This window comes from Scyliorhinus torazame, chromosome 1 (assembly GCF_047496885.1).
Source record: "Scyliorhinus torazame isolate Kashiwa2021f chromosome 1, sScyTor2.1, whole genome shotgun sequence".
Taxonomy (NCBI): Eukaryota; Metazoa; Chordata; class Chondrichthyes; order Carcharhiniformes; family Scyliorhinidae; genus Scyliorhinus; species Scyliorhinus torazame.
Window position 1 is genome coordinate 300,624,790 of NC_092707.1, and position 14,807 is coordinate 300,639,596.

Here is a 14,807-nt window from a genome sequence, read left to right on the forward strand (position 1 = left end):
CCGGCATCGGCCGACGGAGAATCCAGCCCATTTTTCCTCTAAAGAAGTCATGTAATGTGCAAAATCAATCACAAATTGGAGTGGGGCAGCATGCAGTGGTTAGCACTGCTGCCTCACGGCGCTGAGGGTCCAGGTTTGATCCCGGCCCCAGGTCACTGTCCGTGTGGAGTTTGCACATTCTCCCCGTGCCTGCGTGAGTTTCACCCTCACAACCCAAAGATATGCCAGTTAGGTGGATTAGCCACACTAAATTGCCCCTTAATTGGAAAAATAATAATTGGGTACTCTAAATTTATATTTAAAAAAACATGCTTTGAAGATGTACAGTATAAATATGTTTGTTGAGTTTTTTAGTTAAACATTTTTTAGATAATGTTGGTGATATTGTCCACTTAATGTTCCCTAGACCATGAGCACAAATATACCGCCTTCCCAATAGAAGGGGAGGAGAAGGCTGCCAATGGCTTCCAAGGCTTGGGACCTAGAAGTCATAGGTGCTCTGCTGAAAAATTAATTCATGTGATGTGGGCATTGCTGGCTTGGCCAGCATTTATTGCTCATCCCTAATTGCCTTTGAGAGAGTGGTGCCTTTTTGAACCCGTGCTGCCCAATTGGTATAGGTACACCTATCGTGCTGTTCGGGGGGATGTTGGATCCAGTGGTGGTGTTCCAATGCATCTGTTGCCCTTGTCCTTCTAGATGTTAACGGCGGTAGGTTTGGAAGTTGCTGTCTGAGGAGGCTTTGTGAGTTCCTACAGTGCATCTTGTACACACTGCTGCAACTGCATCGGTGCGATGTGCAAGGTCTGAGGTCACTCACCAAGGATGTACAGCAACTGGCAGGGACGACTCTTCTGTATACATTCAAGGAAGCTTATTCTTCCTTGCACAAAGCCTGCGGGCAATGGATTTCGGAATCCAACCAGGAATGGTGGCCATCTGCCTTGCTGCTGCAGCCCTGGGGGATACACTGAGGCTGTACGAGCAGGAGCTGCTCGGAGTGGACCCTGCGGCAGAGAGCTTGCTGGGAAGGATGAAGAGCTGGCCGCTCAACAGGCCAAGGAGGAGGTGAGAATGAGGCGCCGCATCAGGCCTTGAGTGTACCAGCAGTGCCTGTCACTCAGCCTCGTCCCCAACTTTCACTCCAACAGTCAACCTTGCATTTGGATTTTTTACGTTTCCTTTCCCCTCCGTAGTCATTTGCCTAGCCCTAGCCTTTCATCCTATTAACCTTCTACTCACATGCTGACCTGCTGCATTGGTTCCTATTAACCACTATACTTCTTGTAGTTTGAACATTCTCTTCCCCCCCATTTTCTAGTTTAAAATCTTTGTGACCATCCTATTTATCCTTTTCACTAGGATACTGGTCCCAGATCAATTCAGGTGGAGACCGTCCGAACGGTACAAATCACCTCATGTCCCAATACTGTGCCAGTGCACCATGAAGTGGAACCTCTCTTCCCTGCACCACTCCTTTAAACACATGTTTACTTCTCTCATTTTTTCATCCCTATACCAATTTGCACGTGGCTTGGGTAGTATTCCAGAGATTATAATCCTTGAGGACCTGTTCTTTAATTTTGTTCCTAGTTCCTGATAATCCCCAAACAGGTCTTGTTTCCTAGTCTTGCCTATATTGTTTGTCCCAACATGGACCACAACAACTGGATTGTCCCCCTCCCACTCCAATTGGAATTGGCAATTGTACTTAAATGAGCACTTCACACCTCCCATGTGGATTCCCATTGGTAGGTGTGCAATGTAGCATGTGGCAACTGTCAGATTCTGATGCCTGGACACTGCGCCTGAGCACTGCAGGAAGCAGGAAGCAACACCATGGATGCAGCAGCCAACATCCGAACACCCAGGGGCTGGGCCCCAGCACCAGGGACATTTCTGCGACCAGAGGGTGTGTGTATGCACCGGGAAGGGGAACCAGCGCCTGATCCAGGTAACGTTACTGCGTGTGCTGGGGTACATGGTGTGGGGTCGGTGACCAAGAGGCATGCTGCGGTCAGGGATGCGTGGGCTGGGCGTGTCAGATAGCAGGTGATGGGTGGAGGGGAGGGGAAGAACAATGGGGAAATGGAGGGTCCCGGGATGGAAGACACCACTAGTTGTCGCTCTCTCACCCTCTCTAATTCCTGACAGATATTACACAGGATGGATGATAACTTGGAGCTCACGGAACCTCACGGAATGGTTTTGGGTAATGAACCAGGCCAGGTGTTGGATTTGGAGGTAGGAGAGCACTTTGGGGACAGTGACCACAATTCGGTGATGTTTACGTTAATGATGGAAAGGGATAAGTATACACCGCAGGGCAAGAGTTATAGCTGGGGGAAGGGTAATTATGATGCCATTAGACGTGACTTGTGGGGGGGTAGGGTGGAGAAGTAGGCTACAAGTGTTGGGCACACTGGATAAGTGGAGCTTGTTCAAGGATCAGCTACTGCGTGTTCTTGATAAGTATGTACCGGTCAGGCAGGGAGGAAGGCGTAGAGCGAGGGAACCGTGGTTTACCAAAGAAGTGGAATCTCTTGTTAAGAGAAAGAAGGAGGCCTATGTGAAGATGAGGTGTGAAGTTTCAGTTGGGGCGATGGATAGTTACAAGGTAGCGAGGAAGGATCTAAAGAGAGAGCTAAGACGAGCAAGGAGGGGACATGAGAAGTATTTGGCAGGTAGGATCAAGGAAAACCCAAAAGCTTTCTTTAGGTATGTCAGGAATAAGCGAATGACTAGGGAAAGAGTAGGACCAGTCAAGGACAGGGATGGGAAGCTGTGTGTGGAGTCTGAAGAGATAGGCGAGATACTAAATGAATATTTTTCGTCAGTATTCACTCAGAAAAAAGATAATGTTGTGGAGGAGAATGCTGAGACCCAGGCTATTAGAATAGATGGCATTGAGGTACGTAGGGAAGAGGTGTTGGCAATTCTGGACAGGCTGAAAATAGATAAGTCCCTGGGGCCTGATGGGATTTATCCTAGGATTCTCTGGGAGGCCAGGGAAGAGATTGCTGGACCTATGGCTTTGATTTTTATAGTACAAAGTCTTACAACACCAGGTTAAAGTCCAACAGGTTTGTTTCGATGTCACTAGCTTTCGGAGCGCTGCTCCTTCCTCAGGTGAATGAAGAGGTCTGTTCCAGAAACACATATATAGACAAATTCAAAGATGCCAAACAATGCTAGGAATGCGAGCATTAGCAGGTGATTAAATCTTTACAGATCCAGAGATGGGGTAACCCCAGGTTAAAGAGGTGTGAATTGTCTCAAGCCAGGACAGTTGGTAGGATTTCGCAGGCCAGATGGTGGGGGATGAATGTAATGTGACATGAATCCCAGGTCCCGGTTGAGGCCGCACTCATGTGTGCGGAACTTCGCTATATGTTTCTGCTTGGCGATTCTGCGTTGTCGCGGGTCCTGAAGGCCGCCTTGGAGAAAGCTTACCCGGAGATCAGAGGCTGAATGCCCTTGACTGCTGAAGTGTTCCCCGACTGGAAGGGAACATTCCTGCCTGGTGATTGTTGCGCGATGTCCGTTCATTCGTTGTCGCAGCGTCTGCATGGTCTCGCCAATGTACCACGCTTCATCCACGGACATCCTTTCCTGCAGCGTATGAGGTAGACAACGTTGGCCGAGTCGCACGAGTATGTACCGCGTACCTGGTGGGTGGTGTTCTCACGTGTAATAGTGGTATCCATGTCGATGATCTGGCACGTCTTGCAGAGATTGCCATGACAGGGTTGTGTGGTGTCGTGGTCACTGTTCTGAAGACTGGGTAGTTTGCTGCAAACAATGGTTCGTTTGAGGTTGCGCGGTTGTTTGAAGGCAAGTAGTGGGGGTGTGGGGATGACCTTGGCAAGATGTTCATCGTCATCAATGACGTGTTGAAGGCTGTGAAGAAGATGACGTAGTTTCTCCGCTCCGGGGAAGTACTGGACGACGAAGGGTATTCTGTCGGTTGTGTCCCATGTTTGTCTTCTGAGGAGGTCGGTCCGGTTTCTCGCTGTGGCGCGTTGGAACTGTCGATAGATGAGTCGAGTGCCATATCCCATTCGTACGAGGGCATCTTTCAACGTCTGTAGATGTCTGTTACGCTCCTCCTCGTCTGAGCAGATCCTGTGTATACGGAGCGCTTGTCCATAGGGGATGGTTTCTTTAATGTGTTTGATTTTTATGTCATCATTGGCTACAGGAATAGTGCCAGAGGACTGGAGGATAGCAAATGTGGTCCCTTTGTTCAAAAAGGGGAGCAGAGACAACCCCGCCAACTATAGACCGGTGAGCCTCACGTCTGTAGTGGGTAAAGTCTTGGAGGGGATTATAAGAGACAAGACTTATAATCATCTAGATAGGAATAATATGATCAGGGATAGTCAGCATGGCTTTGTGAAGGGTAGGTCATGCCTCACAAACCTTATCGAGTTCTTTGAGAAGGTGACTGAACAGGTAGACGAGGGTAGAGCAGTTGATGTGTATATGGATTTCAGTAAAGCATTTGATAAGATTCCCCACGGTAGGCTATTGCAGAAAATACGGAGGCTGGGGATTGAGGGTGATTTAGAGATGTGGATCAGGAATTGGCTAGCTGAAAGAAGACAGAGGGTGGTGGTTGATGGGAAATGTTCAGAATGGAGTTCAGTTACAAGTGGCGTACCACAAGGATCTGTTCTGGGGCCGTTGCTGTTTGTCATTTTTATCAATGACCTAGAGGAAGGCGCAGAAGGGTGGGTGAGTAAATTTGCAGACGACACTAAAGTCGGTGGTGTTGTTGACAGTGTGGAAGGATGTAGCAGGTTACAGAGGGATATAGATAAGCTGCAGAGCTGGGCTGAGAGGTGGCAAATGGAGTTCAATGTAGAGAAGTGTGAGGTGATTCACTTTGGAAGGAATAACAGGAATGCGGAATATTTGGCTAATGGTAAAGTTCTTGGAAGTGTGGATGAGCAGAGGGATCTAGGTGTCCATGTACATAGATCCCTGAAAGTTGCCACCCAGGTTGATAGGTTGATTAGTGTGGCCTAACTAAGGTTTTAGAACCTTAGTTAGGCCACACTTGGAGTATAGTGTTCAATTCTGGTCGCCACACTACCAGAAGGATGTGGAGGCTTTAGAGAGGGTGCAGAAGAGATTTACCAGAATGTTGCCTGGTATGGAGGGCATAAGCTATGAGGAGCGATTGAATAAACTCGGTTTGTTCTCACTGGAACGAAGGAGGTTGAGGGGCGACCTGATAGAGGTATACAAAATTATGAGGGGCATAGACAGAGTGGATAGTCAGAGGCTTTTCCCCAGGGTAGAGGGGTCAATTACTAGGGGGCATAGGTTTAAGGTGAGAGGGGCAAAGTTTAGAGTAGATGTACGAGGCAAGTTTTTTACGCAGAGGGTAGTGGGTGCCTGGAACTCACTACCGGAGGAGGTAGTGGAGGCAGGGACGATAGGGACATTTAAGGGGCATCTTGACAAATATATGAATAGGATGGGAATAGAAGGATACGGACCCAGGAAGTGTAGAAGATTGTAGTTTAGTCGGGCAGTATGGTCGGCACGGGCTTGGAGGGCCGAAGGGCCTGTTCCTGTGCTGTACATTTCTTTGTTCTTTGTTCTTTGTTCTTTTGGTTGTGAAGAAGGCCTATGGAGAGTTGGCCTTTATTGGTAGAGGGATTGAGTTCCGGAGTCGGGAGGTCATGTTGCAGCTGTACAAAACTCTGGTACGGCCGCATTTGGAGTATTGCGTACAGTTCTGGTCACCGCATTATAGGAAGGACGTGGAGGCTTTGGAGCGGGTGCAGAGGAGATTTACCAGGATGTTGCCTGGTATGGAGGGAAAATCTTATGAGGAAAAGCTGATGGACTTGAGGTTGTTTTCGTTGGAGAGAAGAAGGTTAAGAGGAGACTTAATAGAGGCATACAAAATGATCAGGGGGTTAGATAGGGTGGACAGTGAGAGCCTTCTCCCGCGGATGGAAATGGCTGGCACGAGGGGACATAGCTTTAAACTAAGGGGTAGTAGATATAGGACAGAGGTCAGAGGTAGGTTCTTTACGCAAAGAGTAGTGAGGCCGTGGAATGCCCTACCTGCAACAGTAGTGAACTCGCCAACATTGAGGGCATTTAAAAGTTTATTGGATAAACATATGGATGATAATGGCATAGTGTAGGTTAGATGGCTTTTGTTTCGGTGCAACATCGTGGGCCGAAGGGCCTGTACTGCGCTGTATCGTTCTATGTTCTATGTTCTATGAATCGGACGGCACAGCAGCACAGTGGTGAGCACTGTTGCTTTACAGCGCCAGGGACCTGGGTTTGATTCCCGGTTTGGGTCACTGTCTGTGTGGAGTCTGCATGTTCTCCCCATTTCTGGGTGGGTTTCCTACCACATGTCCCAAAAGATGTGCTTGTTAGGTGAATTGGATATTCTGAATTCTCCCTCAGTGTACCCGAACAGGTCCCGTAGTGTGGCGACTAGGGGATTTTCACGGTAACTTCATTGCCAAAGTTTTGCGTCAACTGGTACCATGTCTGGAGCATGGCTACAACCACTGTCCTTTTTGAGTGTTTGATTGGTGGGGATGGGAGTGCTGTCGTGACTAGGGCCCGGAGGTACATCCCTATACAGAAACTCTCCTCCATCTTCACCCATTCTGCTCCCAGTTCATTCACCCATCCCCTCACTCTTTCTGCTGTGGCCACCCAATGGTAAAATTGTGGGTGGGATTCTCCGCTCCGCCGCGCCACATTTCTGCCCTGACCGGCCGGCGGGATTCTCCGTTATGCTGGCTGGTCAATGGGGCTTCCCATTGTGGGGCAGCCCCATGCCGTCGGGAAACCCCCGGGCGCCGGCATAACGGAGAATTACGCCGGCGGAGAATCCCAGCCTGTAGGTTTGGAAGGGCCAGGCCTCCCATACTTCTTTTCCTTTGTAGGACCCTCTTTTGGATCCTTGGATTTCCCCCCTCTTCCCTCCCCCACACACACAAATGCCATGATTACTTTATCTACCGTGCTAGAGAAGGTCTTGGGGATGCAAATCGGTAAGGATCTGAACAGGGAGAGGAACCTGGGCAGTACGTTCATCTTGAGTGTCTGCACTCTCCCTGCTATGAGAGTGGGATCGTGTCCCACCTCTATAGGTCCCTTTTTACTTCCTCCACCAGACTCATCAGATTCCATTTGCGGATCTGTGCTCTGATCGTCCCCTTTACCCTAAGTGCTACATCTAATTGCTTCTTGAAAACATGCAATGTTTTGGCCTCAGCGACTTCCTGTGGTAACAAATTCCACAGTGTTGCTAACTTTTGGTTGGCTCTTAAATGTTGCCCGTTGTATCTTTACTTAATTTGCTCTGTTTCTATAACCTTTGCTCTATAGTTGCCAGGTATCTTTATGATACCGCCACAAGGTTCAAGTTCAAGTACTGATCAATAACTCAACACACCAATTAGTAAGATTCAAATCAAAACACATTTATTACACACAGTAAATCTCTACTCATGCATAAACTCTACTTTCTAGACTATTCTCTATCACTAAAAGGCCTATACTTAGCTTCGGAATTGGCCCACCAGGTCAGGGGAACAAATGGCCTTTCGTTCGATCTGAGTCTGCAGGATTCAAAAGTTGGTATGGACTGGTAGCAAGGAGCGCCTATCTCGTAGTGTGCGTTGACTGGAGACTTACTTGGTTGATGCGGCAGCTTAGACAGTTCACTCTCAAGGGTTGATTCAATTTGCTGAGTGACCCTGCCAAGAAGACCAATTTGAACTTGGGGGCTTTACTTCATAGTCCCCAGGGGCTTCCCGCCCCTTTGGGCGGACCCCGTATCTGGTTCCAAGTGATTGGACTACGTTTTGATCACTTGGATCGAATTCTCCAATACTGGAGTTGTTCCCTGATCGCTGGGCAGTCATAGAATCATAGAATTTACAGTGCAGAAGGAGGCCATTCGGCCCATCGAGTCTGCACCGGCTCTTGGAAAGAGCACCCCACCCAAGGCCCACACCTCCACCCTATCCCCATAACCCAGTAACCCCACCCTACACTAAGGGCAATGTTGGACACTATGGGCAATTTAGCATGGCCAATCCACCTAACCCGCACATCTTTGGACTGTGGGAGGAAACCGGAGCACCCGGAGGAAACCCATGCACACACGGGGAGGATGTGCAGACTCCGCACAGACAGTGACCCAAGCCGGAATCGAACCTGGGACCCTGGAGCTGTGAAGCATTTGTGCTATCCACAATGCTACCCTGCGGTCCCTGAGTGTCCGTTGGCCTTCCTTTTTTCTTGGCTCCTGCTGGCGCCGAGGAGTCTGGCTTGGCCTTGTTCACCTTAAATGTTTCCATTGTACCCGGGGATTGCTCATTAGTATGCAGATGGCTGTGAGTTTCAGTGCTGTCTGGGCTTTTGCAAGTTCTAATACACAGGATTTCTGCACTTGCTAGTTTTTGCCTGTGTTGGCTGAATTTCCCTGCACCCTTTGCGGACCTCCAGTTTAAGTCGGGAAGTGGCCAGCCCAGGTGGCTACGACAGGTCAACTCTCTGGGTGAAGAAATTTCTCCTCATCTCTGTCCTAAATAGACTACCTCGTATCCTCAGACTGCGACCCTTGGTTCTGGACACAACCACCATCAGGAACATTCTTCCTGTATCTAGCCTGTCTATTCCTGTTAGAATTTTACAGGTTTCTATGAGATCCTCCTTCATTCTTCTGAACTGCAGTGAAGACAATCCTAACTGATTCAATCTCTCCTCATATGTCAGTCCTGCCATCCCAGGAATCAATCTGGTGAAATTCTAGAGTTATTAATTGAATTTAAATACCACCAGCTGCTTTGGTGGGTATTGGAATTGTGTCCTTACAGCATTAAGCTGGGCCTCTTGATTACTAGTCCAGTGACATTACCACTATGCCACCCTATACCTAGTTATGATGTTATAGTGAAGATAACCCACTGAGAATTGAGTGCTGGTGCTCCTCAATCTGTGCCACAGTCTGACTCCTGTTTGTCTTCTGAGTGCTCGCTCACACCCATCGCCTGCACGTGGTGTGCCTGGGTTGGTGGGGGTGGGGAAGGGGGGGCATCCAGGACCTCCGTGCGCGGTGGTCTCTCAGGGGATTGGAGGTCGGCCTGCATTGTGGCAAAAGTGCCAGAGGCAACAGACTTCTCGAGTGTACCATTTTTTAATGCTGTACATAGTGTCCCCAATTACGCCTCGCCCCGATGGTGCTGACCCACCTTCCCCACCTGTCCCAACCCCTCTCCCCATCCCTTCCTGCTCCTAATCGCATCCTCTCCCTTAGGCCCTACCCCCACCCCCCACCCCCCACCCCCACCCCCACTTCCTCCCCAGTGCCCTCTCAGTGATCCTCACCATGCTTAGCCGTCCGTGCTCTACCACTGCACTTACGTCTGACCCCAGGATGCACATCAAAGGTGGAGGCAGCTTGCTGCCTACCGAGTCCCGTGACTTTCAATGCTCCTAGCACGTGTGCTCTGGTGCCCTGGGGCCAGAGGGGCCTGGCCCACTTGCAGGTGGCACTTGCCCCACTATTCCACCCTGTTCCGGGTGCTGACTCTGAGAAGCGCCGTTGTCAGGGCGTGGGTCTTGGGGGAGCTGGTGGCAGCCGTCGCCACTTTGTAGGGCGACTCCGGGTTAGTATCCTGCGCCCCCTCCTGGATGATGCCCGTAGGGCCCTGGTGTTCACCTCAGGATTGAGCTCTGGCTGCCCCTCCATCATCCGGCTCTGCCAACCATGGCAGCTCCCCAATGTCTGCTGCATGGTGTTGACGCCCTCAGCGATGCTCCTCAGTGACTGGGACATGCTCGGGAGCACCTCAGCTATGCCCATCTGAGACTGGGACAGCTCTCCCAGTGCCTCATCAAGGTCCGACTGGGACTGGGACATGCTGTCGAGGCGATCAGCCATGGCTGTCACTGACTGAGCTACCCCTTGGATACCCTCATGGTGCTGACGTTGTCCACTGCGGTCGGCACCCTAGCAATGTTGACCTCGGTGTCACACTTTTCCAGCCTTCTCCTGCATCCGTAGCCTCTGGGACTTCTCCAATTGGTTCTGGACCTGCTGGCGTGTCGCTGACACCTTTTCTGAATATCACAGCTGCTCCCTATCGACTGCATCAGCTTTTCTGACTCTTGTTCGTCTGGAGACAGACAAACTCTGGATAAACCTGGTCCAGTGGCTCAGCATCTGATTGGGAAACAGCTGGGTCCTGGGATCCAGCATTTCTCTGACTGATGTCTCGCCTGGGCGTTCCTGCCTCTACCTGGTGTGCATTGGCAACTGTGAGGTGTTCACCAGAATGTGCCCCAGAAGCCACTTTGTCGCCCACCTGTCCAGTACTATCGCCTATCGAGGTGTGTGTCTCTGAGTTGGTGGAGGGTGGGGATGACAGCCGTGCCGCGAATACGGTGGTCTCCTCAATGCTCCCCTCCGAGGTGTTCTGATGGGAGGTGGGGGGAGGAACCACCCCGGATGAGCCAGCACCGTTGGATGGAGATCTTGCGAGAGAGTGGACATATGGTCATGGGAGGGATGAGTCAGTCAGTCTGGCATTAACAACTCATGTGTGACAGGTCATCTGGGTGGGAGCCGGTGGATCTTCACTTCTGCAACATACGGCAACTTCTAAGTCGGTGACAGATCTGTCCTCGGCCACCCCCACCAGCGCTGAGTGCCTGTCTTCCTGGTGACTCTCCCCAAGCTGACAGCCGCGGCCACTTCCTCCCAGGTGGCACTGGCTAAACTTGGGTGACTCTTTGAGACATCGGGAGGGGGGAAGGAATCCCATCTGATCTCAGCCGCGTCCAACAGGCTGGCCCGGTCGGCATTCCCGAATCACGGGGCTGGACTCCTCGGTGGCATTGCTGCGAGCTGTGTTGGGTTTGCTGTGCAGTATTGGTGCTGCCCATTCCTCCTAGGGGGATTCTGGTGTCTGGCACCCCACCACCCGCCCTGGCCCTTTCCCAGCTATTGGAGTTAGGGACACAGAGGACACATTGTGAGCTGCAGGAGTCGCTTATCGCGGGGGGAGGTGGGGGGGGGGGGGGGGGGATGGGGTGTATGGTGGGTGGCATGGGCGTCACTGCTAGGCATGGGTGGGCCGGGGCACAGAATGTTGTTGGATGGGGGCGGAGTCGGTGCCAACCCATCCGTGCGACCCGGTGAAGGTCGTTGATCTTCTTACGGCACTGGGTGCCCGTCCTCCTGGTCACTTTCCCCAAGCTGACGGCCGATCCTAGCAGTTCTGACTTCCCTATGGCTGATCCTCTGAGACCCTCGCGGGATCAGGGCATCCCACCAGGACTCGACTGCGTCTAACAGGCTGGCTAGGTTGGCATCCCCGAATCGTGGGGCTGGTATCCTTGGTGACATGGCTGTAAGCTGTGTTGGCTTTGCTCTGCATGCTCCCGCTGTTCAAGACCCCCGCCCGTCACATTCCAACCTTCCGAAAGCCCCTTGATACCCGCCCTTCACCCCCTCCACCCATCATACTCTGCCACATCCCTCTTTCATGGGCATGGCACCCCTCAGGCCCCAGTGCCTGGTAGGGATAGGGCAGGGTGGCTGCCTGGCTCCCTCTGGCAACGAAACACCATGACACTGCCAACATGGCAGTGCCCCTGCCAGCCTGGCAATGCCACCCAGGCATCTTGGCACTGCCAGAGTGACGGTGCCAGCATGAAGTGCCTGGGTGTCAGAGGGAGAGCCAGGCTGCCACCCTGCCCTGTCCCTGACCATCCAGGGGCCTCCAATGGCCTGGGAGATCCCCAGGTGCCGGGATGCCTGGTCCACGTTTGTGTGGACCAGTACTAATCACCTGGGTGACCGCTCACTGGGGAGCCGGTTAGATCACAGGAGGCCATTCGATCGGGCTTCCATCTCACTAATGAGATGGACATTGCCTTAATTAGCCTCAATTAGCTTTGCGCTGTGTAAAGGCGGGATTCGGATCCCGCCAACGGGAGCAGGCCGGTTCGATCACAAACCGCTTGACGCCCACCCGCTTCCCGATTTGAACCTCCCTCACGATCTAACCAGCCCACGCAGATCATAGAATTTACAGTGCAGAACGAAGCCATTCGGCCTTGTCATAATATACACCAGTATATTATGGTGCAGACAGACACACACACACTGATGGACATGCAGTGGGACCAATCAGCATACACAACACCGCAGCCAATCACCAGTGAGAGCACACGCACTATAAAGACAGGGGACAGGAGAGTTCCCGCTCATTCTAGTAGCAGCCAGCTCGGAGCACAGAGCTCACAGCCTGCAACACAGACATTCACCATGTGCTGAGTGCATCACCTGGTTAGGACTAGGCAAGGGTCAACAGTTAAAACTGGTATTGCATTTACCCACAGTTCAAGTATGTTAATATAGTTAACCTTATAATAAAATAGAGTTGCACCACTTCAAGTGTTGGTGACCTGTTTGTGATCCAGAACACCCAACACATCAGGCCTATCAAGTCTGCGCCGATTCTTGGAAAGAGCATTGGACTTAGGCCCATGCCTCCACCCTATCCCCAGTAACCCCACTTAATCTTTTGGACACTAAGGGGTAATTTAGCATGGCCAATCCACCTAACTTGCACATCTTTGGACTGTGGGAGGAAACTGGAGCACCCGGAGGAAACCCATGCAGACACAGGAAGAAAGTGCAAATTCACAGTCACCTGAGGCCGGAATTGAACTTGGGTTCCTGGAGCTGTGAGGCAGCAGTGCTAATCACTGTGCCACCATGCCTGCACAGTGGTTAGCTCTCCTCGCCGGGTGCAACGTGCCGTTAAATTGTGTCCTTAACCTGAGGATTACCACACGTCAAGCGAGTTCAAGGGCCTTCATGAATAACCTCAGCCGGTATGGGAATTGATCAAGTGCTGTTGGTCTTCCTCTGCATCACAAACCAGCTGCCCAACCAAACAGCATTAGCGGCCCAAATACCTTTAGCACTTTAACCTGGTGTTAAGATGAAAAAGCCCAACTTTTTTCTGTTTGTCACTACCATTTTGTTATCACTGGAGGGCAGCAGATAGTCCCCTCTTCCCAAGTTATTGTAATGCACTCCTTTGACACTATAGTGCATCCTGTCATGCTCAAATGCGCATAGAACACAGACTACGTCTGAGGTGCAATACACAACTCCAGAATCAAAGGCACGACTTTAAAAAAAATCTTTTAAAAGACAACCTGTAAAAAACTTGATGCTGGAATGCTTTGTTTAATGCATGAAGTAGTCTGCGGAATGAAAAAAAGAACAGGCTTTCATGAAGAAGTATCCAAATACCAATCTTTTGTCAAGGGCCACCATTTTAGCAAATTGATTAAAAGATTCTAATGGCAACATAAAAAGATCATCAAATTGTTGTCAATTCAAATGAGACAATTTTAAAATGGTAAACCTGCAATGTTTAATGATTTGAGAACTGTTCTCGGAGAATCATTACAGTGCTACTACTACCGAGCATATGAAAATCAGCCTATACAGCAACAACCCTTCAGCACAAACAGAATCCATTCTTTTTAGGTCATTTGAAATAGGGGTGGCACGAGGCGTAGTGGTTAGCACTGCTGCCTCACGGCGCCGAGAACCTGGGTTCGATTCTGGCCCTGGGTCACTGGTTGTGTGGAGTTTTCCCATTGTATGCGTGGGTCTCATCCCCACAACCCAAAAATGTGCAGCATAGGTGGATTAGCCATAGTAAATTGCCCCTTATTTGGGAAAGAAAAGATTATTTGAAATGATGAGCACAATGCAAATGCAGGTAAACTATTCAAAATGTTAAGATAAAAATAAAGATTTCAAACCCATTGTTAAAAATATTAGAATTACGCCTGATGAATTGGTCATCGAACCATAATAATGCATCTTCATCAGTATAAACAAATAAAGATTGGAGAGAAAATAAACAATGTATTTATTTTCTAAAAAGGGGAAGACATGCGCTTTGCATAAATGACTTCAGAGAAGTCCGAGGACATTACCAAATCTTCATTTCCCTTTTTCTTGTAAGAAGCAGAGTTGTTTAGCAGCCAGTAATTGCTGCTTATTATGGCACACAATGAAAAGAAGGCAGAGAAGGACTACAAACGGTTTTATAGGCTTGTCAGCAGGGATCTTTGGTACAAATTGCTGGATAAATGAAAGAGCCTGTTGTTTCCTCCGTTAAAACAGTGAGTTATGTGAAAGAAGGAGAGGTGGAGCAGCATCAGCAGGCAGGGTTAAGGTTACCTGCTGGGTCCTAATTGGTGGCCAGTGTTGTTAATGGCTTCCTGTGGCTGAGTGTTTACATGTCATTTGCTCGGTGCTTTGTATCTCAGCTACTAGAACTACTGACAAGTTCTTCAATCTGTCCTTTTTTTATAGAATACTACAAGACGGTTATTTGGTCAGCAGTCAGAATTCCCCCAGCTCTGTCATGAAATCAAATATCTCAAGACCATTCCAAAGTCACATTTTTACATGGTATGATTACTAAATCCTTTGCTTCATGCCGTCTTACCAAAAGCTCAAATCTATTCTGACGATTGTTATTCAAATGTCATCACAGTCACAAAGGACAGTTTTAGCCCCATTACTATCCAAACAAATTTTTTCTGTTAAATTTTTCTTTAAATAATTTCAGTAACTGACAGATTCCAGGCAAAATCAAAAAGTGTCATTTATTTTTTATGGAATTCCGTAATGTGCGAATCATCTTGTTTCCCCCCTCTCTCAGCTACTTTCCACCTACCACAGCAGATGAAGAATCAGTTAAATGGAC

The 14,807-nt window shown here is 49.7% G+C and overlaps 1 protein-coding gene across 3 annotated transcripts in view; it reads left to right on the forward strand.

Moving 5' to 3' along the window:
* LOC140423001 (uncharacterized) overlaps positions 1-14,807 on the forward strand; it is a 280,598-nt gene that overhangs the window by 87,951 nt on the left and 177,840 nt on the right. For 2 of the 3 annotated variants that reach the window (XM_072507744.1, XM_072507745.1), the window contains exon 6: positions 14,411-14,509. In XM_072507744.1, coding sequence (XP_072363845.1) covers positions 14,411-14,509 — 99 coding nt within the window. Of the gene's footprint in view, positions 1-2,154; positions 2,245-14,410; positions 14,510-14,807 lie in introns of all 3 variants that reach the window. The other variant, XM_072507743.1, reaches the window with a different exon arrangement.